Below are 24,135 nucleotides of genomic sequence, written 5' to 3' on the forward strand. Positions count from 1 at the left end.
GTATGTTCTATGAGGTCAGGGAAAACGACTGTTTTGTCACTACCATATATAATATACTTAGTAGGCACTTAGTAAATATTTGCTGAATTTATAGATTGATCAAATCTACTTTTTAAAAATACAGTTGACTTTTTAGGACCGTTTTGAGAAGACAGTACAGAGCTCCCACATATCCCACACCTAGTTTTCCCTATTATTAATATCTTAGGTTAGCATGAAATATTTGTTAGAACTTATGAGTCAATATTGGTTAATTAAAGTCCATATTTTATTCAGATTTTCTAAGTTTTTAAAAACTAATATTGTTTTTCTATTCTAGGATCTCACCTAGGATCCCACATTACATTTAGTTGTCATGTCTCTTTAAGCTCCTCTTGGCTATGACTGTTTCTCAGATTTGCCTTGTTTTCAGTGACTGATGATTTTGAGGAGTATTGACCAAGTGTTTTATAGAATGCTCTTCTGTTAGAATTTGTCTTGTGTTTTCCTTATGGTTAGAATGGAGTTATGAAATTTTAGGAGGAAGACCACAGAGGTAAAGTGCTGTTTTCATCACATAATATTAAGGTCACATATATGAATGTGGTATTATTGTTGATGTTGACCTTAATCATCTGGCTTGAGGTAGTATTCAGTCAGGCTTCTCCACTGTGAAGTTATTCCTTTTTCCCCCTTCCCATACTGTATTCTTTGAAAGGAAGTCACTGTGCACATTCTGTATTTAAGGATTGGGGAGTTGTACTCTTCCTCCTTGAGGGCAGAGTGTATCTACATAAATTATTTGGGATTCTGCATGGGAGATTTGTCTCCTTTCCCCTACTTATTCATTCACTTATGTATATCAGTATGGACTCCAGGATATGTATTTCCCACTTTGGGTTATAATACAATTACTTCTTTATTAATTTTCTTTCTCAAATTGTTGCAGCTTTGGCCATTAGGAGCTCTTTCATTTAGCTCCTGTGTCTCTTTCACCAAGCCCATCAATGTGGGTTGCTTCTGCTTGTTGGCTTTTGCTTTTTTTTTTTTTTTTTTAATACTTTGTTACTTTCTAGCACTCTTAAGATCTCTAGTATCAGCTTGTGTATTTCATGCTCAGTACTGGAATCTGCCATCTCTCCAGAAAGCCCTGGTTCCTTTACTGGACAATGGTATTAGAAATCAAGATCTGGATGCTAGATATGCTTATTGCTACTGGGGTGAGCAGCTTTATTCATAATTGCCCAGACTTGAAAACAAGATATTCTTCAGTAGGTGAATGGATAAATAAACTGTGGTGCATGTATACAATGAAATATTAGTTAGCAATAAACAGACATGAGCTATTGCGCTAAGAAAAGACATGGAAGAAACTTAAAATGCATCTTGGTAAGTGAAAGAAGCCGGTGTATGATTCCAGCTACATGACATTCTGGAACCTGAGCACGGTGGTGGTGATGAAAAGATTGGCGTTTGCCAGAGGTTTGGGGGGCGGGAGAGAAGGATAAATGGGTAGAACACAGGATTTTTAGGGCAATGAAACTAATCTCTAGGATACTGTAATGGTGGATACATGCCCTTATGTATTTTGTCAAAACCCACAGAATATACAACACAAAGCATGAACCCTAATGTAAACTGTGGACTAAAGTACTGATCCTGGCTCATCAGTTACAGCAAGTGTTCAATTCTAGTGTAAGATGTTAATAATAGGGAAACTTGGGGAAGGGGTCTGAAGGGGGGTATATGGAAACTGTACTTTTCCAATGAATTTTTCCATAAACCTAAAACTGCTAGAAAAACAAAAGTCTATAATGAAAACGACAAATAGCCCTCAGAGTATAAGTATAAAGTTTAAAAGTATAAAGAAAACACACCAATTAACCATATTTATTTTAATATCTATTGAGAAGTATAAAAGCTTCCTAGCAACACAAAATAAGTTTTTAGCTTTAAGACATTAATGAAAACTGTACAAATATATATAACCATTACCATCAACATAAATAACTTCAGATTTTAACATTTTTCAACAAGGTGAGCTGAATCTTCTATACAAAAATACCATATTACTATCATTTTATGATGTCTTTGGATAATGTCCACAAGATACAAGATGTCCACCAATTACATTAGCATTTGTTACAAAGTCAGAAAATACATAAAAATAGCAGTTGATAACATTATTATTCTTTAAAAAGAATATATGGTACTAATGTCCAGTCCATAAAATGGCAGGTTTAAATAGAGTAGTCCCAAGTTCAAATGTCAAAATATTTTAGGTACCAGTTTAGAAATTAAAACAAAAAAAATTGTACTAAGTGAAATCACTGCTATAGCAACTGAATGCATTTGCTCTTCAGAGTAAATGTCAAGGTCAGAGCCAGGTCAGTGATCTGCAGCAGCAAGAGTTTGCTTTGGGGCACAAGCTGGCACACCTCATTTTTGTGTCTAGTAGGAACATGGAAGCAAAGTATTTTGGAAGTCTGATGAACACACGTCACAGTTTCAAGAATTTTCTTAATGATGTGAAGATGAGAGAACCTTGACTTGGTTGATTTAGGAGTCTTCAGGCCATTGGGTTTGACAGTCACCATGAATTCACGGGATTTGTGTTGGTCAAAATCAAACAACAGACTCTCCACTAAAATTGGGTGACATAATATTGAGATCTTTATGTTAAAGATAAATTTATTCCTAAGAAAGATATCCTGCTCAAGATGGAATTACCGTCGCTTCCATAATTAGAAAAGCATATGACAAATGAGCATATTTTGCCATTGCCAAACTGGTAGGGTAGAGCCTTAGCCAAATAAGAACCGTAACTGACAGCCTACAGAAGTCTACCTAATTGCTATAAAAAACAAACCTTTGAGGCCAGCTGATGAAATGTTAAATTAATTTTGCAAATAACAGATGAAAACTAAAACACTCTAAACACTTTTTGAAGGCCTTTTTAAAAAAAGATTCTTATCATACTTAGTAACTATTAATTTGTAGATCAAATACTTGATGCTTTGGCAAATAATTTATTCAATACTTTGTAAAGTCCTACCCATATATCAGCACTGTGGGCAATTGATGTTAAGAAAATGCATTTCATTTCTAGGAAAGAAAAAGGAGATGGTTTTTGCTCTTCAGAGTACCCACTACTGCATATTTCTTCCAGAACTCAGTAGAAATAGACATCTGTAGACATTTCCCAGGGTCAGGGGACTTGCACGGATTCCATGGAGCAATGCTGTGGGGCTTCACACGAGACTCCTACCGGTGGCCGCCGTACTTGGCCACCCAGTCTGTCCTTCCATGCACCGAATGAACTGGCTGTGCACGGTTCACAATATTTAGATTCTTGGCTGTAGGATTGTAAGTAGGTCCTGAAAACTGCCCCCGACCAGGTTTTGTGTTCCAGGTATGTTCTGGAAGAAATGAGAATTGGAAGATAGAATTTTATTCATTTGATTATCAGATTTAAAATCAAGCAATTTATCTTTTTATTTTATGGGGAAGTCTAGAGTTTATTTTTAAAAGATTAGTTCAGTGGTTTCTAAGATTTTTTTTTTAAATATTAAAATGAAAAATTCATGTTGATACAGAATTCTCAGTAGCTTAAGAGCCAATATTTCTGGTTTACAGTTCTGATACTGCTACTGTTTCTTTTTTGGGTTCACTCAAATGCCTTTAACACATTTAGGTAGGCAACATCGACCAGGGTGACCAAGAAAATTCTTGGTTCAGGTTCAGCAGGCAATACCCGCAGTGTCAGTGACTTTGTAAAATCACACAGTGGTTACATCTGACTAATGTTCAAGTGTAAAACCCACTACAGAAAATTTATTTGTAATTATGAATCTTATAGGTTCGGCTTTATGGAGCTGCACGGATGGGATCCCATCATAGATTTCTTACATGAAAATGGGGTTTTTAGAGGTAGGAAACTTCATTATTTTAAGTGGGAAAATGATGGGTGAAAACAGAATTCCTTTAAAAGGTGAGCCATTCCTAAGATTCCAAACCTTTCTTCATAAGGTTTGTTTTATTCATACATTTGGCTGATTAAATATTTGTGAAATTTTAATTTGTTAAATATTTGTTGTTATCTAGACAATTTACAAGCCAAACTTGCTTAAACATCTCAAATGACAAAGCAGTAAATCATTTTACAGAGAACTTCAATCTCTTCTCCAGTCCTTCCTCACTCGCCCTCACTTCACATTTACAGCTGATTATCAGGTATTCTTTCTAAAGAGGGATGTTTGATCTTTCCATCCTTCCACACTGTGTGGTGGCTGTCACTCTTGGATTAAACTCTTAAGTTTCAATTTTGAAACGAGTCTAGCCGTTTTGTACACCTAGCACTATACTGTATTCACTTGTGTGGTTTCCCTGGGTGGTGGTGGTGGTGGTGGTGGTGGTGGTGTTTATATATATACTTTCTCTGTAAAACTGGGAGCGGAGGGGAAATTACAGGAGCAGTGTGGGTCCAGTGTGCTGCTGACCTCAGCCTAACGGGAACATAGCCTTAAGTGAGGAACTGCCCTGGGGACAGTCACCCTGTCCTATCCTTTCACTCTTACCAGGTTTAAAATTCTCCAGGTTAAAGCCAATAAAAAGCTACCTAATGAGGCAGGGACAAAGTGTTTAGAAGAGCCAGTCAGCCCTTAACTGTTAAGGAAAAACCGGTTAAACCGCTAACCAAGTTTTCCAGGAATGGCCCTTTAGTTCTAACCCATGGGAGTGTAGAAAAGCACCAGTGTGTTAAATTTGTGAACCCACACCTGAGGTCTGCAGGCCAGAATGGTACCGGGCGTGGAGGAGAGCGCATGTGGGAGGGTGGGAGGGGAGGGAGATGGGAGAGGCCATAAGCCCTGGTGATTCAGAGAACCCCTTCAGCTAATAGGGTGAGGCCCTTGGGGTACAAAATGAGGGATTTGGGGAGTAACAGCTTTTCTCCAGGTGATGACATAGCTCCATCAAGTCCTAAATGCATTTGAGAGAAACCTTGTCCAGGCAAATACTTTTAAAACCTTCTTTGAAGAGGGAATCATTTTGCCAAGAAGGGTATAGTGCTGGCATTTAGGATTCCTGTCTGAGAGATAATAGTTTTAGGTTTCAAGCACCCTTGGTGAAGAACTTAGTAGCCCACAAAGGAGCTGAGATCTCGTGGCAGAGCAAGAAATGCTTTTGTGTCTTAGCCAGACCAGGCCCCATACCTCCTGAGCATGGGGCAGACAGCCCTCTAAGATTTGCTGTGCATTTATTTTAAAAGCCACATGTGTCCTATCGGCATTTGACTTCTTGTAGAAAATGTTTGCTAAAGGAAAGGTGTTCTTTAGTTAAGAATTTAATCAGTGCCACCACTGTGTCACTTTTAGCAAGAAATAAAACCTCTATAAAACAGAGATGATAATAGTACCTTCTGCAGTCGAGTTCATGAATGTAGCGCACTTAGATCAGGGCCCTCCCTGCCCTGGTGAAGGGTGGCTATCTAGGAAAGAAGTCCCTCCTCAAAGTCCTTGTTACCATCAGAGCAAGGGGAGAAGGAGGTGTTAGGAAGTCTGGGATGAGAGATTACATGGGAAAGCTGGAAGAAATTAATTTGATTTTTTTTCTCAAAACATAAGGGTAAGGACAAGGAGGAGCAGAGAGGGAGGCAGGCTACAAGAGAAGGGGAAATAGTTGAGTAAATACGGTAATGACCTGGTTTTATTTTCTTGTGGGGAACTGCCACACAAGTGGGAGTACTGGAAGACACATCTCGTACAGAACAGTGTTTTCCTAAGGATTTGCACTGACCACTTGAGAGTGATTAATATTTACTTCTTTTTTCTACCCTTCCTCCTATCACCATCTGTTGGAAAATCTGATGAGCAGGGTAAATGAAGAGATGAAAAGTTAGGAGAAAGCATTTACTAAAAAAATGTAAACAGGACTATGCATGCTAATCTGACAATACTTAATATGTAAAGGTCTTCAATATCTTACAAAAATAGTTTTAAAAATACCCACTTTCACTTTGTCAGAGCAGGTACTCAGATAACAAAATAATTTGAAACATTATGATTTTCCGCTTTTATTTTAAAAATTGCTCCTAAGCCATGGCTGGTGACTTACTCTAAGGCTGGATTAAAATACTTGAGGCTTAAAAAAAAAAAATCATTGCTGTATATCAAGTGTTCGCTTACATATTTTGTTGCAGCAGAGGGATAAGGAAGCAATTCTTTTCACAGATAAGGTAACTGAGTACTACTTACCAGTTCTACTCTGTGGTAAGAGATTGTAAATTATAGAAGTCCAGTGCTTTTTACAGTTTTAGCTCCAACAGTGTGAACTTTAAAAACTGGCAGCTCAAGTCAGGAGTTTTAAGTTGAGCTCCTGGCTAGGACATGTTGCAAGATTACTTTTTGAATGGACTTTGATATTACACTACAGCTTTGTATCTTACCAAACTTCTGACTATCTGCCTTAGCCTTTAACTTTAGGTGCTTTCATGAGGACCTCTATTTTAGGTTAGAATAATTTCCAGAACGTTCATAGCCAGATCTAGTCAAGCTCAAGTACAGAATCATGACTCTGATTTTCAAGAGCACACCCCTGAACGTGGCTGTCATGCCACACTACCGCAGAGGAAGCACCCTCACTGGTCATCACTGGAGGGCGGAGGAATCAGCCCTTCACCACCTACTACTGTTGCAAAGCAAGCACAGGGTGTGGAAGTCCCGCCACCATTCAGTTCAATACAAGGGAACTGCAGAGGGACTGCCTGTGAAGTGGCACACGGACAGTGTCTCAGCATTTATTAACCTTTCCCTCTGTGCTAGGTGGGAAGCTCTGAAGAATGCCATCTTCCATCTTGCTGGCTAGCACGGCATGGTCCTTGGAATTACACAGACCCAGTTGCTCTCCCAGCCCCACCGTTTACCAGCTGTGTGACCCTAACTAAACCACTTCATGTCAGTTTCCTCCTCCGTAGAAGGGCTACCTCATCCAGTCCTGCGAAGATTAAATGGCGTAATGTGTGCCTGGCAGAGAGGAACCACTTAACTAGAGGTAGCTCTTATGACAGACCCTCAAACCATATCTTCAGAAGAAGAAAGGACATTTTGCCAAAAATGATCAGCACTGTGTTAATAAGGTGAGGCTAATTTAAAAGTCTTCACTTGGGGAAAGTGATGGTATAAATTTAGAGCTCCTTTCTGATCAGAAATCTCAAAAACTATAAAGTTGTCCTTACCTGAGGTTGTTGCACCAAGAGGCGCGAAGTGTATCCTCTGGCCAGCTGACCCCACTTCTTTTTTGAGAAAGGAAGGAATATATCCCGACTGGTTGTAAGTAGCATAACTTCCAAGATTTCCTAGTGAGGTATCATAAAGTTGCATAGTCAGAAGGTGAATATTTTAAAGCACCACAGAGTAACGAATATTACACCCCTCCTAATTCCAGATTCTGTTTTTCGAGTATCGACTCTATTTCAAGTGCTGCATTATAGCTTTGCAGATAATCCTATTCAGGCCATATAACAACCCTTTTAGATGCCTATTTTATCCACACCTTGTGGCTCTTAGAACTTGCCTAAATGATCACGGTAAGTGACCAAGCTAGAATGTGAACCCAAGGCTGTTGGCCCTGAACATACCAGTTTTTTTTTATGACTCCCACTCTTAATCTAAGTGTGTTTCCTGCCAGGAAGCCCCCATCCCTGCAGTGCTCTCTGGGCTTTTCTTCGTTCTGCAAAATCACTATAGTAACTGCACCTGTTCTCATGGGGTTGCTGTAGAGATTTAATGAAATGCATGCAAGTACTTAGCATAGAATCTGGTGTTCAGTAAATGTCAGCTCTCATCATCCTCATCCTCATCACTGTTAGTGAATGATCAACCTGGGGCCAATAGAGTGATGGGCTAAAGGGGGAAAAACTAAAGGTCATTGCTAGAGCTGAAATGAGAGTATGAGAGTGAACTAAGGGAGTCACGGAGGCAATGGAGAAGAGAACTGAGTGGGTGTATAGGGTAGGAGGGGTAGGGAAAGAGGAATATAAACCCCTCAGTTTGTATCTTAGGTGACTAAGAACAGCAACTGGTTTGTTGGAAAGACATCGTACCTGTGGGATATTGGAGTTGTAGTGGTCGAGCCGGCCTGGAGATAGGGAATTAGCAAGGTATGGAGGGGCTCAGAGGGATTGTGGGATGTGCAAAGATCCGGAACAGAGGCCCAGGGAACACCAGCATTCAGGGACAGGAAAGAAAAGGACCCCATGGAGGAGAGGGGATAGAGAGGGTAGATCACAGGAGCAGGGTCTGAACATCCAGGAGAACACAGTGTGTGAAGAAAGAAGGAAAACCAAAGGTGGCAGAGATCTGATGGGATTAGCATGGCTGTGGGATCTGGCCACTAGATCATGTCAGGACCTGGCAGGAGCGGTTTCAGTGGCCTGAGGCCAGCTGAGGACAGACCACAGTGCGTTGAGGAGCAAACTGGAAATAAGAGGAAAAGGAATATAATTTCTTTCAAGGAGCCTCACTGTGCAGGAAAGGAGACACGTTAGTCAGCAAGGAGGTGGAACAGGGCTCTGATCATGATGGTGGTTTCGAAGAACTGCTTGTTTGGCAGCTATGACTGAAGCAGTTCTTCCAGTGTTACTGGTTCACAAGTCTGGCCTCTGAACTTCTTGTCCCTGATGTCTCTCACAGCGCTGTGCACAGGAGGCCCTCAGTAAGTGTGTGCTCTTGAACAAGCAAATGCCAAACAGCAGTGTCATCACAGAAGTGAGACTTTATACGGTGAACACATCAGTTGCTGCAGTTTTTAGCACTATCGAATTCTGCATAAGCATAGCTGCCTAATTTGACCTTTCTTTTAGCCCCGAGTACCCATTTCTGAATCACTAATCAGCCCTTTACGTCAAAAGAGTTTTGAAAGGAAGTTCATGCAGTGATCACATTCAATGGCAGCGTCAGAACATTGCTGTAGCCCTCCTCCTCCTCCTCAGAGCAGACGCTACGTGCTTACTGTGACAGAAGTCCTAGGGACGATTATATAATAATACCCTGGTAAATATCACGTCCTCCATTTTCTAGATGGGGAAACTGACTTAGGGAGCCTAACCGACTTGTCCACAGTCCCAAGGCTACTGAGTGACAGAATGGGGAATGGAGATATATCAGATTGTAAAAGCCATGTGCTGAGCAGTTCATAGGCTGCAGGGAGAAGGTTGCTAAGGAAAAATGCACAGAAAATGCATTATTTTGGCTTACTATTTTTGAAGTACCTTGTGAGCTGTGAATTTTTAGGCTGGAGCCAATAGTTAGCACTGTTTAAACCAGCAACAATGAAACTCTAGGAAAGCCACCATCTCTATTAACCTGATTAAATTTTAAATGATGGTTACTGCGTAAGAAATGAGTTTCAGAACTTTAAAAAAGGTTTTCCAGGAATATTGATTACAAAATTAGAAAATATTCTTTTAATTCTTATTCTCAGTAGATTTGCTTCATTTATATAAATTGTCAATATTGACTTAAGAAGATGAACCTAGGGCTTTTTGAGAGCAAGTTAGTCTTAGAATCCCGACTACTGAAGAAAGGTGTTTTTGATGTCGTGGAATGCTTCTCTATCTCCCAGCCCTGGTCTGACTTCTAAAAGCAGGTGACCTTGGTTGGCCTTCATAGTGGCCTTGTATGACAGGATTCAGGGCAAATGTGGAAAAGAAAATTGGAGAAGATATTCAAAGAACAAGTTGTACTCATCTAGAATGCCCAGAAATTACCTTGTGGGTCCTCTAATTTTTCAGGAAAACTTTCATTGCATGATAGTTTTTCAATTGGTTTAATTATGCTTTCCTCTGAAGAGAAGGCAAGTGGAAAGAAAGAATGAATAAGAAGAATGTTTTAGGAAAAGCAGAGAAACAATGGTTAGATGATTCATGAAAAAATCAGGAAGAACCCTTAACATGAGAAACTGTTCTCATGTGTGGTCACAGCTTTCATTTGATGCCAGTCAATTATACATTCCCCCGAGACGCAAAGTTGTAGTGTGATCATTTAAACTTATTTGTACTTAACCAGCTGGTTCAGTGACTATTACTTTAAAATAGTGGAAAAAATAAGTAAATAAATTACAGTGCTGCAGTGTTTGATACCTCAGCACTATTAAATAGATAAATTGAATCCTCAGAGCATCTGGAAAACTTAAAATGTCCAGAGTGTGTTAGTGTCACATCAGAATACCCCAGTAGACTACTCACTTGCTACATCTGTGATCTCACATTTTTTTTGGACCAATACCATCCATCTATCTATCTATTTTTTTAAAAGAACTCTTTACTTCTTCACACACTTTAAACTGATATGTAAAATTTTTCATTATAAGTTTTATAGTTTGTAAAGTTGTCATTTGTAGCATATTGTAATCATAGACATTTAAAAATAAAACTGTTAACATCTCTGCTTTAACTATAAGCCATGGAATCTAAATACCATGGTGGTTTTATGCCTACCAATACTGACTTACAAAATACACATGAATATATTCCTTTCTAACAGTTGGAAATTTCACATTAATCTCATTTCTCTCTAAAATTTTATTTTCATTCATGTCAACTCCCAAATTTTATCCAAATATAATTTTAGGCTTAAAAGTCTTTAAGTTGACCGCTGAAAAGTATGTTTAAGTTGAAACCTTTAAAAAAATTTCTTATAACCATAAGTATGTTAAAATACTTTTTTTTCTAGATTAGTTTAGTTATAATTACAACAATTCATTGTATATAATTAATCAAAACAGATGAGTACTATAAATTTTGATTACTGAACATTAAAAGGCATTGTTTTTTAGAGAAATTTATCTCACTGAGAAAGATGGCACCTTTTCAGGCTGCCCATGTATCCACAAATGAGTATTGCTTATTGCTAAAATCAAGTTTCAGCACCAATCCTATTCCTTTTTTCTCTTGTTCCTTTTTGGAGCACTGAGAAACCTTGGTTAACGAAAGGTGTTCTGTTACAGCTTTGTCACAACAGGCTTTGAACTCTTTTCAGAGTTCTAGATCAAAAATCATACAGTGAGTTTGAAAATGAGTTTTCATTATCTGTCAGCTAATAATTCAATTAGGCTCTCCTTCAATTTTTTGAAGGCTAAGAACTGGAAACCACGCGACTTAAACAGGCTCTGTTCCCCAATCATCAGAGTTACTCACGTTCTCGACATTGATCCCAACATATGAAACTGTCTCTCTGACTGGCACCCCAGAGATTTTTATATTTTGGGGAACAGGAAACACACCCTAATAAACAGAATTTGTCTTTTCTTTTGTAAAGTAGGAGAATAGAGACCCATTGCTCAGGGAGATGCATTTATTAGGACAGAATCCATATGGAAGTTGAGATCTGGCAAATTGATTGCCTTAAAATTATCTGTGCTCAAGTACCAGTTAGAAGACTTTTGTGTACCCTCAAAGTTATCTCAGTTGGAAGAGGCAGCTGCAATGTAGTTAAAAGTAAAAATCTGCAGAAGGAAAACAATGTAAATTTATACTTTAAATGTATTTTTGCTTTACCTGCATTACTCCTTTTGAAAGCAAGTTCTGCCCCCATGGGTCCCAATGACTTAGGAAATAACTGATTACTCCATGTATATGAGTTTATATCCTTTCCACTGGCTACCAAGGACACATTCTTGGGATTTACACCTTAGAAGAGCAAAACAGTCATTTCAGAGGTTAGCGTGTGGTCATTAACTTGAAGGAAAAATATATAATACATTCAAATGAGGATCAGAAATAACATGGAGGAGGAGAATGGAAATAAATTTATGTTGCAATATAGCAGATAACTGCTTTCACCTGGAATACTTCCAATAACCTGGAATCCTCACAGTGTATTTTATAAACATAAGGTGTTTTCTATCATACAAGTAATAATAGTTAAACATTGGACATTTCTTGCTAAATGTCTTGTAAAAATGGAGGTGGTACCCAAATTTTCTTCAAAAAGATATTTCCTTGTCATTTACTTGTTTTCAGTATGAACTCTGGGGCAGACCCTGGAGGAACACTTACTGTGGCCAGGAAAACAGACGTGTGACCAAGAACTCAGGGGAACTGAGAGTTTGGAAGTAGATGTGTCAAGATCTATCTGTGAAGCTTATTTGTAAATAAGACATAGGAAAGTCTAAACAAAGTATTTATGATTTTCTGAAATCTGTGACACATGGAGTCAACTTTGAACTTTGGTACTAGTGGTCAAAGGGTGGTGTTTTAACTTACTTTTTAAGAGATTTGAAAACTTCCTGAACTTGCTTTCTTTTTACTGACAATAAATTGGATGCAACATACAGGATGGTAAAGACATCACACAGTGGAAGCCTCTGGGTTGTACATGGAGTGTTTTCTTAAGCTAATACAAGGAAAATCCTCACTGAGGACTACCATTAATGTAGGAAGTTAGCAATTCTTTCCAGGTGGGATGAGCTCTTGCTTTTCACAGAGTGAACTCCTTAGCAAAGTTTCCCATTTATGAGACATATAATAATATCCCTCGTTTTGAAGCCAGACAAAAGCCAGGTTGTTCTGTAACTCAAGGTTACTGGTCACCAGTTCTCTAGTGAAACACTCCTCCAGGTAAATAATTTGCCTTTCTTATGCCATATAGCTCCTTACGGATTTTGGTTTCTGATAAAACACTTACAAATTGAACTATAGTAGGCAATTACCTGACAATAAAGAAGATGCACTTACTAAAGAAGACAGCAATAACTCATATGAAAAAATCTTCACCAAAAAAAAAATCCCTTACCCCCAAAAGAAAGGGCAAGGTAGGGGGACAAACTAAAAATCACTTAAATGAACTGTTTTCATAAGTGTAGTTCAACAAAGAATGGGCTCTTGAGTACCTAAATTATTTTGTTAATCCAGTTAGCCTTGTGATATCCCTAAACAGTTTTTTTAAGTAAATATATCCATTAGCAAAGATAATTGCTTTAATTCTGTCTTTTTAAAGATTCCAGATTTGTTGGAGATAGACACAATCTAGACTGTTAAGTCATTTACATGTTAGTTTACAAGTGTTTACTGGGCACCTTCTATATAGCAAACACTGTGATAGATAGAGGTAGAAATGAATATCCATCATCCCTTGCCTCAGAGGAGATTAAATCAGTTAGCAAATATTTACTGAGCACCTATCACATGCCAGGTAGTGTGAGTGGCGTTGGACAAAAAGTGGTGACCACAGCAGACTAGTTTCTACTCTTTTGGCTCTTATAATCTACTCTAATGGGAAGGGAGACATTAAAAGTTATAAATAGGTAATGAGCGCTGTGTAAACTGTTTAAAGAATCTGGTGCTGAGGGGGCAGGCAAATAACAGAAGCAAGTTTTTTTTAAAGTTCCACCACTCTTTCTTTAAAAAATAGTAATTTCAAGCTGAACTGTGAATCTGATTAGGGGTCGGGAGGGGGTGGAAGGTGTGTTCCTGGAAGAGACCGCATGTAGGCCAGGGCCCCGGGGTAGGGATGCCCTGGGAGACAGTCCACAGACAGAGAAAGAACAGGGACTGGCACAAAATGAGGCTGGAGAGGGGAGTAGGGGTCAAATCACGTAGGGATGTGTGTGTCCTGTGAAGAAATTTAAAACACGGTAGGAGGCGCGCCTGGGTGGCTCAGTCATTAAGCATCTGCCTTCGGCTCAGGTCATGATTCCAGGGTCCTGGGATCGAGCCCCGCATCGGGCTCCCTGCTCGGCGGGAAGCCTGCTTCTCCCTCTCCCACTCCCCCTGCTTGTGTTCCCTCTCTCGCTGTGTCTCCCTCTGTCAAATAAATAAAATCTTAAAAAACAAAACAGAAAAAAAAGAAAATATGGTAGGAAAGGCAAGTGTAGAAATGACATGGGACATTGAAGACACAGGGTGGGGGAAGGAAGGACAGAAGTGATAAAGGGGACTTGAGAAGGAGCAGGGTTTCAAAAGTGCTGTGGAGGGAGCCGCTCTCCCTGCCAACGTGGCGGCTCCCGTGCGCGCTGGGGTCGGGGTGCCAGGAGCAGGGCGTGAGACCAGAGGACACCTCTGAGAGATGCTTTGCACTTGCATCGCACGCTCTACTTGCAACTACCTTGCTATACTTAAGTACCTAAGGCTTACAGGGTGAGCCGGGAGATGACTGCAGTCCCATTGTAAGTAACAGAAAACAGAATCTCAAAGTCTTGCTCCAGTATACAGCCGGTCAGTAGCAGGTCAATAACTATGACTCTCGCGTCTCTCCCTGACGGCCAGTGTCACAGATCTGCCAGTTCTTGTAGTATAATGTCATGCTGCCCTGAAAGTATATGGTACATTTCTGGAGCTCCCATGATCCTAAAGGTTGATGTTTAATAAGACCTTTTATGCTTGGATTTATGGTAAAAAAAAAAAAAGAGGGCCCCCAAAGATATTATTCTCTTTTTTTTTTCTTCCTAAAAATACTCAATTATAAAAATAACTTTGGATCACAAATGTCAAGGATCACTTCTTATTATGGTTTCTGTCCTCTGTAGTTGCTGGCTCATGATAGGTGCTCAGTAAATGTTTGTCCAGGTGACTGAACTGAGCTCAATTCTAGTTTCAAATCTCATCCAGCTCTAGAGGGGCATCCTCAAGACAAAAAATGCCAACAGGGGAACGGTAATTCTAATTTCAAGTCTGTTTATTAAGTTTCAATTATAGCTATGCTTCTGACCCAGAGTAATTTGCAGAATCTGTTAGATCTCTCTTAAAAAGGAAATGACCAGACCAATCTCAGATACCCTAAAATATGTCCCCGAAAACCACATTAGGGAGCAGAAATACGAAAACAGGGTACCTTGGATCCATTTAGCCTAACAAAAATTTACAGTTGCCTTTCCCACCACCAGAGGGCTCCCTTGTACAGATAAGAAAATATCAATTTGCTGCTTTTTTTTTTTTTTTTTTTAAACAGGGAAAAGTATCCCCCATGAATCTGTGTTTTGGGAACTTTGCTACATCCCTGCTTTTGCAGTCAGATCAGAACTCCCTCATAGTATGAACACAAATATTTACAAACCTACAGGTATCTAGATCGAGATTACAAGGGAAGTGTCTTTGCTGCTTTCCTCAAAAGTGCCCCCCATCTCTTATCATCTTAATTCCAACTCTCCTCACCTTCCTAAGGACTTCACTCCCTCAGGCATCCACCTCCCCTCCTGCATGACTAATCCCTCCTTCTGTAGGCGATCATTCCTGTCCATATGTGAACGAGCTCCAAAGACCCAGAATCCCTACCACTGATGTGCTCCGAGCCCGCTCCAGTATGGCTCTGTTTCTAAGCTCCTCTTCACAGCACAACGTCTCCTAAGAGTAGTCTGCCTGTTCAGTCGCTAACTTCTCACTTCTCATCACTTTTCAACCCACTCCAGCCTAGTTCTCCCTCACCATTCCAGACTGAAACTGAACTCCCAGGGTCATCAGGAACTTCTCCACTGACAAATTTTATCAGGCATTTCTCTCCCTTCTTATAACTGCTCAGCAGTAAACTCTTTCAGGTAAACTCTCCCTTGGCCTCTGGAAACCACCTGTGCCTGGTCTCCCCCTCATCTGCCAGGCTCCTTCCTTTCCTCTTTCTCAGCTCCTCCTCGTCTGCCGCTCACAATCTCTCTGGAGGTGATCCTATTCAATCCATGGACTTAAATACTGTCTGGGAGTCGCTGAGGACTCCTACATCTGTTCTCCTTGGCCCCGGTCCCTCCTCAGCGTTCCTGGCTCTTCCCTCCTTCCGCCCACGTGGCCTCTCCACACTGACATGTTTCACAAGCATCTCAAATAGAACAGCCCACGCACAGGACTGTCCACCTCTTTCCCACCCAATCCTGTTCCCCCCCACTCTTCCCCAACTCAGAGCATGGCACCACCATCCAGCTCGGATTCAAGCTCCAAACTCGCTTTTCCCTTATTTTCTACCAACATCTATCAGCAGGTCCACTTCCAAAATCTGTCAAGAGCCCAGCTCCCTCTAGGTCATCATCATCTTTCCCCTGGAGGACTCCGGTCACTTCCAGCTGGCCTCCCTGCATCCAGCCTTGCCCTGCTGCAATCCATCCTTTACACAGAGTCTTTTTCATGCATGTGTCATGTGTCACTTACCTCCTGAGGTTCCTTCAAAGGCCTCCGTCAGACCTGGAAAGAACCCCAGATTCCTTCCCCTGCCCTCAAGGTGCTGCATCATCTGAACCCTGCGGGCTTTCCCCCTCCTCCCCTTTGGTTTCTCTCCCCTAAACTCTTTAAGCTCCAGATCTGCAGCCTGTTGATCTACTTCTCAAGCCAGTGTCGTTCCCTCCACCTAAAACCTCTTCTCTCAGCTCCCCACTTGCCTGCCTCCTCCTCATCCTTCTGGTATCAGGTCAAAGGTGAGGGGATGGGGGAGTGCCCCCCCGCAGCCACACTCCAGGTCGTCTCTCTGCTTCCACAACACTCATCACCACCTGTGAATTTGCCTTTTCTCTGTCCACTAGAATGGAAGCTCCTGGAGAGCAGGGACCTTGTGTGTCTTGTTCAGTGCTACATAGATATCTCAATGCCTAGATCATTAAGTACCTTGCACATATTAAGTGCTTAATATGTGTTACTGAGTGAATGAATAAAACAAAGGAATCAACAGCCTCCTCAAATGAATGTGTATCCTATCCAGGGGTCCCACAATGTCTTGCCCTTCCATCTGCACAGAGACATGCTGCTCATCCACTAAGGACCAGCTGGGTCACCTTCTCTCTAAAGGCTAAAACAAAACAAACACTGAATCCACAGATCTCCAAATACCCAGGATTATAGTTTTAGCTCCTTCCTGGATAACTTCATGCCAATCTCTTCAGTCTACCTTGGACAGGACAGTATCTTCCTTCTTACTACTCAGCAGAGAAGTGCAGTCCAGAAGCCTGGCTTTGTTCTCCCTTCTCCCTGTTACTTCAACTTCTTCAACATGTGTGGCTGAACCTGTGCAGCTGCTGTGCCTCCTATTTCTCTCCTGTTCATTTCTAAAGACTTCTGTAATTTCATTTTTTCCTTTCAATTATTGACAGTAGGAATGGATCTCTACTGGATTCCTAGAACTGAAATTTAAATGGTTGCCCAAAAGGTATACAGAAAAATGTCATGCAGCAATCTCTTGCTAACAGTCCAGTTTCAACCTTGTCTCTTGTCTTCCTTATTCCTCCTTCCCAAACAAACTCCTGGGAGATAAAAACCATGGCCTGCTTCTGGATACTTCCTCATGTGAACCCAGTGGCCTGTTTACTATGTTCAGAAAGCTGTAAACGGCCATGCTCACAAAAGAAAAACTTCATCTCTCCCTCTTTTTGGACTAAAGATAGATCTGTATAGATACACAGTCACTTAAAAATTGATTTCCTTTTAGACTCCATTGAATTTAAACTTTTTAAAGTGGATTTTGAGGAGAAAATGCTGCTTACAGGCACAACATAAACTCCCCACCATCAGTCGTCCTAGATAGAGCAACTCAGATGTTTGCTAGGCATCCCAACCTCAACTCCCGTTTCTCCACTTCCACACCTCCTGTCCTCTCCTAATCTTCCCTTTCTCAGCTAAAGTTACCACCATTCCCCCCAGTCATCGCCAAGTCAAAAACCCAGAACCCAACACTAATTCCTTCTGTTCTTTACCATTATCCATGCTGATCTATCAGCAAGTCCTATCTTCCCACTATTGAAATACGCTGAGATTTTACCCATTTCTGTCTCCACATTCACCACTCTGGAGCAAGCCATTACCCTCTCTATCCAGACATACGCAGTGGGCTCTCCACCAGCCTCCTTGCCCCTCTTGAGCGCCTAGTATGCTCTACCCACCATGATCTTTCAAAACCATAATCCAGATCATTTAGGACACAGTGTAAAATCTCACGTTTTATGAAACGGTGTAATGGGGGTGCAGAATTATTTTAACAAAATTTAACACTTACAGGCATAGCTTTGGTGGGCGAGAGTGGTATTTTTTGGAAGCCTATTCTCATCTTGATTTTTGACAAGGCATTTCTTGAGCACACTTCACAGAAGCAGGAGACTCAGAAAAGTCCTTGGGAACAAGTAGTGACCGGGCTGAGCCAGTAAAGAGCACCGTGATTATGCTTTTTGTCTTAGGGTGCCCTTCCTGCAAAGATTCCAAGGCACTTGAGCCTGACCTCTACTCTAGTTGGCAGCAAACATTTTATTTTCTCTGCTTACCTGGAAGGTATCTTGATTGCTTCAAGTAGTACTGTTTGGCTGTTGAGGCAGTTGACAGTTCAGAATCAGATTTTAGGGGAAAAGCAGCAGGTAAGCTCTTATTTTCCCCTGCTGCGGAGTGGTTGGAGCCTGAGGGTACGGACTCTGGAAGCCTTAAAAGTCAACAGAAGGCGGCATTACAATGTGAAAAAATGTGAAGATGACAGCTACTGTGTTCTCACCCACCCCCTGCTCATCTTTTCAAGGGCAAGGTCAGCTCACTTAAATGGTTTCCATCAGAGTCCTTTTGCTGATAGGGATGCTAAATGACAACTTCTCCCCCAACAGATATTGGGCCGTCCACACAATCATTTTTAATACTAGACGTTATGTGACAGAAAGCTTTATAACTGAGGAGCAAATTGCCTGTGTATAATGTTTCTAGCTTTCCGGCCACAGCTACAGTTGTGGATTTATGAGTGGAGGGTGACACGGTGAAAGGGAAGATAATCATAGCCACATTCACCTATGAAAGTAATGTCTGATCAGTAAGGTTGCCTGGGACCCCCTCAGAGACCGACACTGACTTGGTTGGCCCTTTGAACTTCTTGCTACCCCCACCTGCTCTGGGGTAGTCCTCGACACAGGTGGGACCCTTCCATTAGAAAGAGCCCCACCCATTTCTGGCTTCTTTCCCTCTCCCTCAGCCCACTGTAGTCCTACCAACTGCCAGAATCCTACCGGTTTTCAAAATGGCTCATTCCAAAAAGACTTTGCTCTCCTCCTCAAAGTGATCTGCCCATAAGCAGAACTCTTGAGCTCCTTAGAGCTCCTTTATTAGCAGAACCTAATACACTCTCTGATCTTGTGTTATACTGACTTGAAGGTCTTATTTCCACTGCTGTACATTTGATGGGATGAAGACAGACTACATCCTGTTCATACCTTTGCTTAATACCGTCTAGGTATTTGGTAACTGTCTACCGGGCATGCATACAAGTATAAGTATAAATATCTTGCTTTTGTTTTGTTCGCTAAAAAAAAAGACAATCTAATAAGTGAAAGTTTTACATTTTAGTATTTGGTCTGTTGTATTCTTTACGAGGCAGCCTAGGCTGCCTGCGAAACTGAGCAAAGCATAGCAGAGTGCATTCAGTCCACCAAGTATTTGGGCTCCTATTGCTTAAGAAATAGTGCGGGACAGAAGAGAGGCAGAGATCTAGACAGTTTTGAATTAGGCCTCACCTGACTTTAGGCAACCTGTTTATCCAACCTATCTGACTCTCAGTATTCTGTGCTACGCTATTTTTACTGAAGTATGAAGATTATAAATTAAAATTTAGGTAGGTGCTTAATATATGGAAGTATATTAATAATAATAATAATTATATGTCTAAATTGTATAAAGCCATTTGAAGATACTAAAAAATAAAAATGGAAGAAATAAACATTAAGAATTCATTGTCATACAGTTTTTCTAAAGAATTTCAGGAGAAAAGGAATAAATGATATTAAAGACATTTACCAGTTGTTCACTTGCCAGAATTTAAGTATATGGACTACAAACTTGATTTTAACTATAGATTTTGATTTAAATCTCTTCCACCGGGCGCCTGGGTGGCTCAGTTGGTTAAGTGACTGCCTTCGGCTCGGGTCATGATCCTGGAGTCCTGGGATCGAGTCCCGCATCGGGCTCCCTGCTCAGCAGGGGCTCTGCTTCTCCCTCTGACCCTCTTCCCTCTCGTGCTCTCTGTCTCTCATCCTCTCTCTCTCAAATAAATAAAATCTTTAAAAAAAAAAAAAGGAGCCCTGGTTCCTTTTAAAAAAAAATAAAAATAAATAAATCTCTTCCACCTAAAAACACATGATAAAATTCAGCTGGAATTAGGATGAAATGGGTTTAAAAAAAAAAGTTTTCAAGTCATCTACATAGTACACTAATGCAGATACAAAGAATTATTTGTTTTAAAAAAGCAACTACATAGCTCTCTATATTATCTTTAAGTTAACATCTATAATTTTTTATCATAAATTAAATCATTTTATTTCTTGTTTCTTAATAGTAGATAGAAAACAGTAAATAATTTTAAGATGAAATATGAGGATTAACTATAATTGGAGTATTTCATGGTATGACTTGATAAAGTTTTAACCACTTTATTCCACAAACACTGAATCTTCAAAAAATTATGTACAACATATATCCATAGGTTTTGAAAAAAAACAGTTTCACAGAACATTCTAGTACATTTAAAAGAATAAGCATCATTAGGCTCTGGTGCTTTAGTGGTTCTGAATCCCTGTGCTTTCCAACACAGGCTAAAATACCCTATTTCTAATGTGGGTTTTTTTTTCTTTTTCCCGTAAGAGAAATACGTATAGGACAGCAAAGCCTTCTGAGCTGAAGGTGGCAGTCTTCTGACTTCTCCCTTTGTTTGGCATCTCAAAGGTTGTTAGGCCTTTATGCCACTCCAGATTTGAAAACGCTGAGAGTGTGACCTTCTGGCATAAAGTGGGAGGGGGGTTAAGCATGTTTGTTCTCAAGTTCGTGTACTTTAGGGAAGAGTACCTATGGAACTTGAGGACCTGGAAACCTATTGACTAAGAATTATCCAAGCATAAGTCCTCCTAACAGAATCTTCCATGTACCTTCAGAGACATGTGTGTCCCAAAGTAAATGCCAGACAGCTATTAGATAAAATGCCCTGCCTCCTGCCAATATTTTTCTCCCTCTTCTGTTCCAAAGAGAAAAAGGAAGACAATATTTTTCCAAGCTTTTTTTCATAAGATTTAACCCACCCTCACTTCAAAGTTGAATAGTGCACTAATGATGACTTAACTTATGAAAGAAAAGGGACTGCTGGAGATAACGAAACTTCCAGAAAAAGTTTAGGAAATGATCAAAAAGTTTAGAATAGCAAACAAATTAGTGCATCTGAACACCATCAGAGGAAACCATTACCTTTGTAGATTGTGCTTTGCTTTTCTTCAAATAGGCATGCGGATTTCAAATGGGAATGATGGTGATCATAATTCAGTAGGGCACACTGAAAACTTCACAAGAACCCCCCCCCCCCCGCCCAACACACACACACAACACTCAGCCGTTAATACTGAGAATCATTACTGCAAGAAGTCAAGAATCTTACCTTCCCAGAGGTATGCGTAGAGATCTGGGGTGTGTGGAAGAAAACAATAGTAAGCTACTTACGGTCTTTTAACACCTTCATTCATTTATATATAATGAGTAATACAAAGTTGATGCATGATAAAAATATATTTTCCTGGAATGTGAAATCTTACCGAAATGGAGAATCTTTTTTCCTCTTTTCTTTGAATACGCTCATGCTTGGCTTCTTGGAATGGGAGGCTCCAAGGTCACAGTCCTCCAGCTCTTCCCAGCTATCTCCAGACTTGAACAGAGTCTGACCCCAGCGCCTCCTTGAACTCTTATGACCCAGTGCGCCATTTGGCTTCTGTGGTGGGAGATCGGTTGTCGTCATCATGTGTAATCGTTTGCTGACTGCCTTTTATGCACAAGCTATTCTACTTGGTACTAAGAGTGCCCATTCTCAAGGAGCCTTCCATATAGTTGAGAAGATACATATATACACATTGAAAAGTACTAACAAAAACAGGTAGCCCATGTTAAAATATGATAGGAGTTCAGAGGGAGGAGAGATCTCTGGATTTGGGTTGGGGTGAGAATCAGAATGGACACCTCACTGATGTATAATTTGGAAAACTGTCATGTGTGACTGTGTCTCTTTGGGCAATTGAATTAACTTCTCAGAGCCTTGGTTTCCTCCTCCTCAAATGGAGATAAGCAGTATTTCTCTAATTAGTGTTTCTGAATTTAATAGTAAAATACCTTGAAAGTCCTTAGGATAAGGCCTAACACATAACAGGAGTTACTAAGGTTAGGTGGTACAGTTATTACTATTATTGTTGTTGTTCCAGAGTTTGGAAGAGGAAATATACAGAGTACGACTTTTAGTAGAAAAGAGCCTGGGTGGCTCAGTCAGTTAACGTCTGACTCTCAGCTCAGCTCAGGTCTTGATCTCAGGGTTGTGAGTTCGAGCCCCATGTTGGGCTCCATCCTGGGCATGGAGCCTACTTAAAAAAAAAAAAAAAAGAAAAGTGCCAAAGTTTGTTCCAGCAAGAAAGTGTGGACCTAGCTTATCAAAGCAGATGGTTGCTACTAGAAGTAGTGGAGGATAGGGTTGCGAAGACAGACTGGTGCCAGCGTTTGAAGGCCTTTAGTGTGTCTGTCTAACGAGTTGCAGCTCTCCCATGGCCAGTGAAGAACATCGGATGTCTTTGAGCTAAAAAGTGGGAAGATAAAGGTAGCATTCTAGAAGGCCAGGCTCTTCAGATAGGAGGCCTTTGCAGTTATACTGGAATGCTCATGAAAGAATACATTTGCTCTTAACAAGGAATAAAAGGCCTGGACTTCGCATCTCCCTGAACAGAGGTCAGAGGCCAGTGTGGCACACCCTGTGAGGTGTCCACTCAGTAGTCATTCTTCCTGTCTTCCTTACTAATAGACTTGGTGCTGTGCAGCAATATGCCTACTTAAAATACCTGAAATCTCGGCCTCCTTCGCGGCTGTATGTAGCCGTGTGACACGATCTAGCCAATGAGTTGTCGGTGTAAGTTTACTGGAGGGACTTCCAGGAGAGCTATTTTTGGACTCCCTTGGCATGCCAGTGGCTTTCACTCCTCTTCTAGAATGCAGAAGCCACCCCAGAGGAGTGGCAGCCATCTGGTGGCCACAGGAATGAAAGTCACCCACTAAGCATGGCAGGACAGGAGGACAGAAGCAGTCTGGTTCCTTCTACAATCTGCACCAGCCCTGGTTTGGCCCACCACCTGACTTCTTGTTGTGTCAGAAAACAACCCGTTATTGTTTGACCTCCGTGGTCAGGTCTCCATCATAAGTCACAGAATGTAATCCTAATGGATGCAGACAAGGAAGGGCAGGGATGACTTTGAAGGTTTCAGCCTGCTTGTGTCAGGATGGTGGCTCTGTTGATAAAAATAAGGAATGAGGAAGAAGACCTGGCCTGGACCAGACCGGGGTTTTATTCAAATCGATCTGGGGCGGTCTGGGGTACGTAAACTGAAAAATCCAAAGGCAATTGAAAACCAGGGAATTTGGAAGCAAACGCAGCTGTGTTTGGGGCAAGAAGATGTTTAAAGAATGGATATGCTATTGCTTGGAGCCCGTGGGTCTTAGTGGCAGCTGATGGCAGAAATGGTGTTTGCCAACCTCTGTTAGACCGCTGTTTTCTTTGCCAGGGAGAACTAACTCTAGAGTAAGGAGAATAAAACGATCTAAGATCCCAGATAAGTAGAGCTAATCAAGGGTTATATGTAGCTGAGTTTCAGCTGAATTGTTTTTTTAGGGTGCTAATGCTCTATGCTGCTGAGCAATGTCAGTAATATCAAGTAGTCTATGTCTGAGAAGATGGGAAAAGGGCAAATATAAATAATGTGTATAAAGTAGAAGGTGGATTTTCGCAAACTCCACTTTAATACGTTTGGTATAGGATGAGGGCAAAGATTCTAGAATCAGTTATTAAAGGGAAAGTTTGAGCACCGAGGGAAAAAATGTGGGTAGATAGTATAGGCCACCATTTTTTATAAAAAACAATGAATACACGTGGTCTCTGTGGCCTTCAACAAAGTAGGGGGCAGAGTCTTTGGGGCTGTCAGTGAAGTGAAGTGATGAAAGGACAACAAATGTGGGTCAGTACTGTTACGGACTCAATGTTTATTTCCCCCCAAAATGTATATGTTGAAATTTGTACGCCCCTCCCCCCAAATTTATACCCTGTGTCTAATGTGATGGTATTTGGACAAGGGGCCTTTGGGAGGTAACTAGAGATTAGACAAGGTCATGAGGATGAGACCCTCATGATGGGCTTAGTGCCCTCATGAAAGAGACTCTGGAGA

The 24,135-nt window shown here is 40.8% G+C and overlaps 1 protein-coding gene across 1 annotated transcript in view; it reads right to left on the reverse strand.

The window, feature by feature from the left end:
- Positions 1-1,054: 1,054 nt before the first annotated feature.
- MAK (male germ cell associated kinase) overlaps positions 1,055-24,135 on the reverse strand; it is a 49,884-nt gene continuing 26,803 nt past the window's right edge. Inside the window, exons 9-14 of the mRNA XM_032424812.1 lie at positions 21,481-21,653; positions 18,199-18,350; positions 11,534-11,665; positions 9,746-9,820; positions 7,214-7,333; positions 1,055-3,398 (exon numbers count right to left, since the gene is read on the reverse strand). Coding sequence (XP_032280703.1) covers positions 3,244-3,398; positions 7,214-7,333; positions 9,746-9,820; positions 11,534-11,665; positions 18,199-18,350; positions 21,481-21,653 — 807 coding nt within the window. The 3' untranslated portion in view covers positions 1,055-3,243. The remainder of the gene's footprint in view (positions 3,399-7,213; positions 7,334-9,745; positions 9,821-11,533; positions 11,666-18,198; positions 18,351-21,480; positions 21,654-24,135) is intronic.

Source organism: Phoca vitulina, unplaced genomic scaffold, assembly GCF_004348235.1.
Source record: "Phoca vitulina isolate PV1807 unplaced genomic scaffold, GSC_HSeal_1.0 scaffold31, whole genome shotgun sequence".
Classification (NCBI taxonomy): domain Eukaryota; kingdom Metazoa; phylum Chordata; class Mammalia; order Carnivora; family Phocidae; genus Phoca; species Phoca vitulina.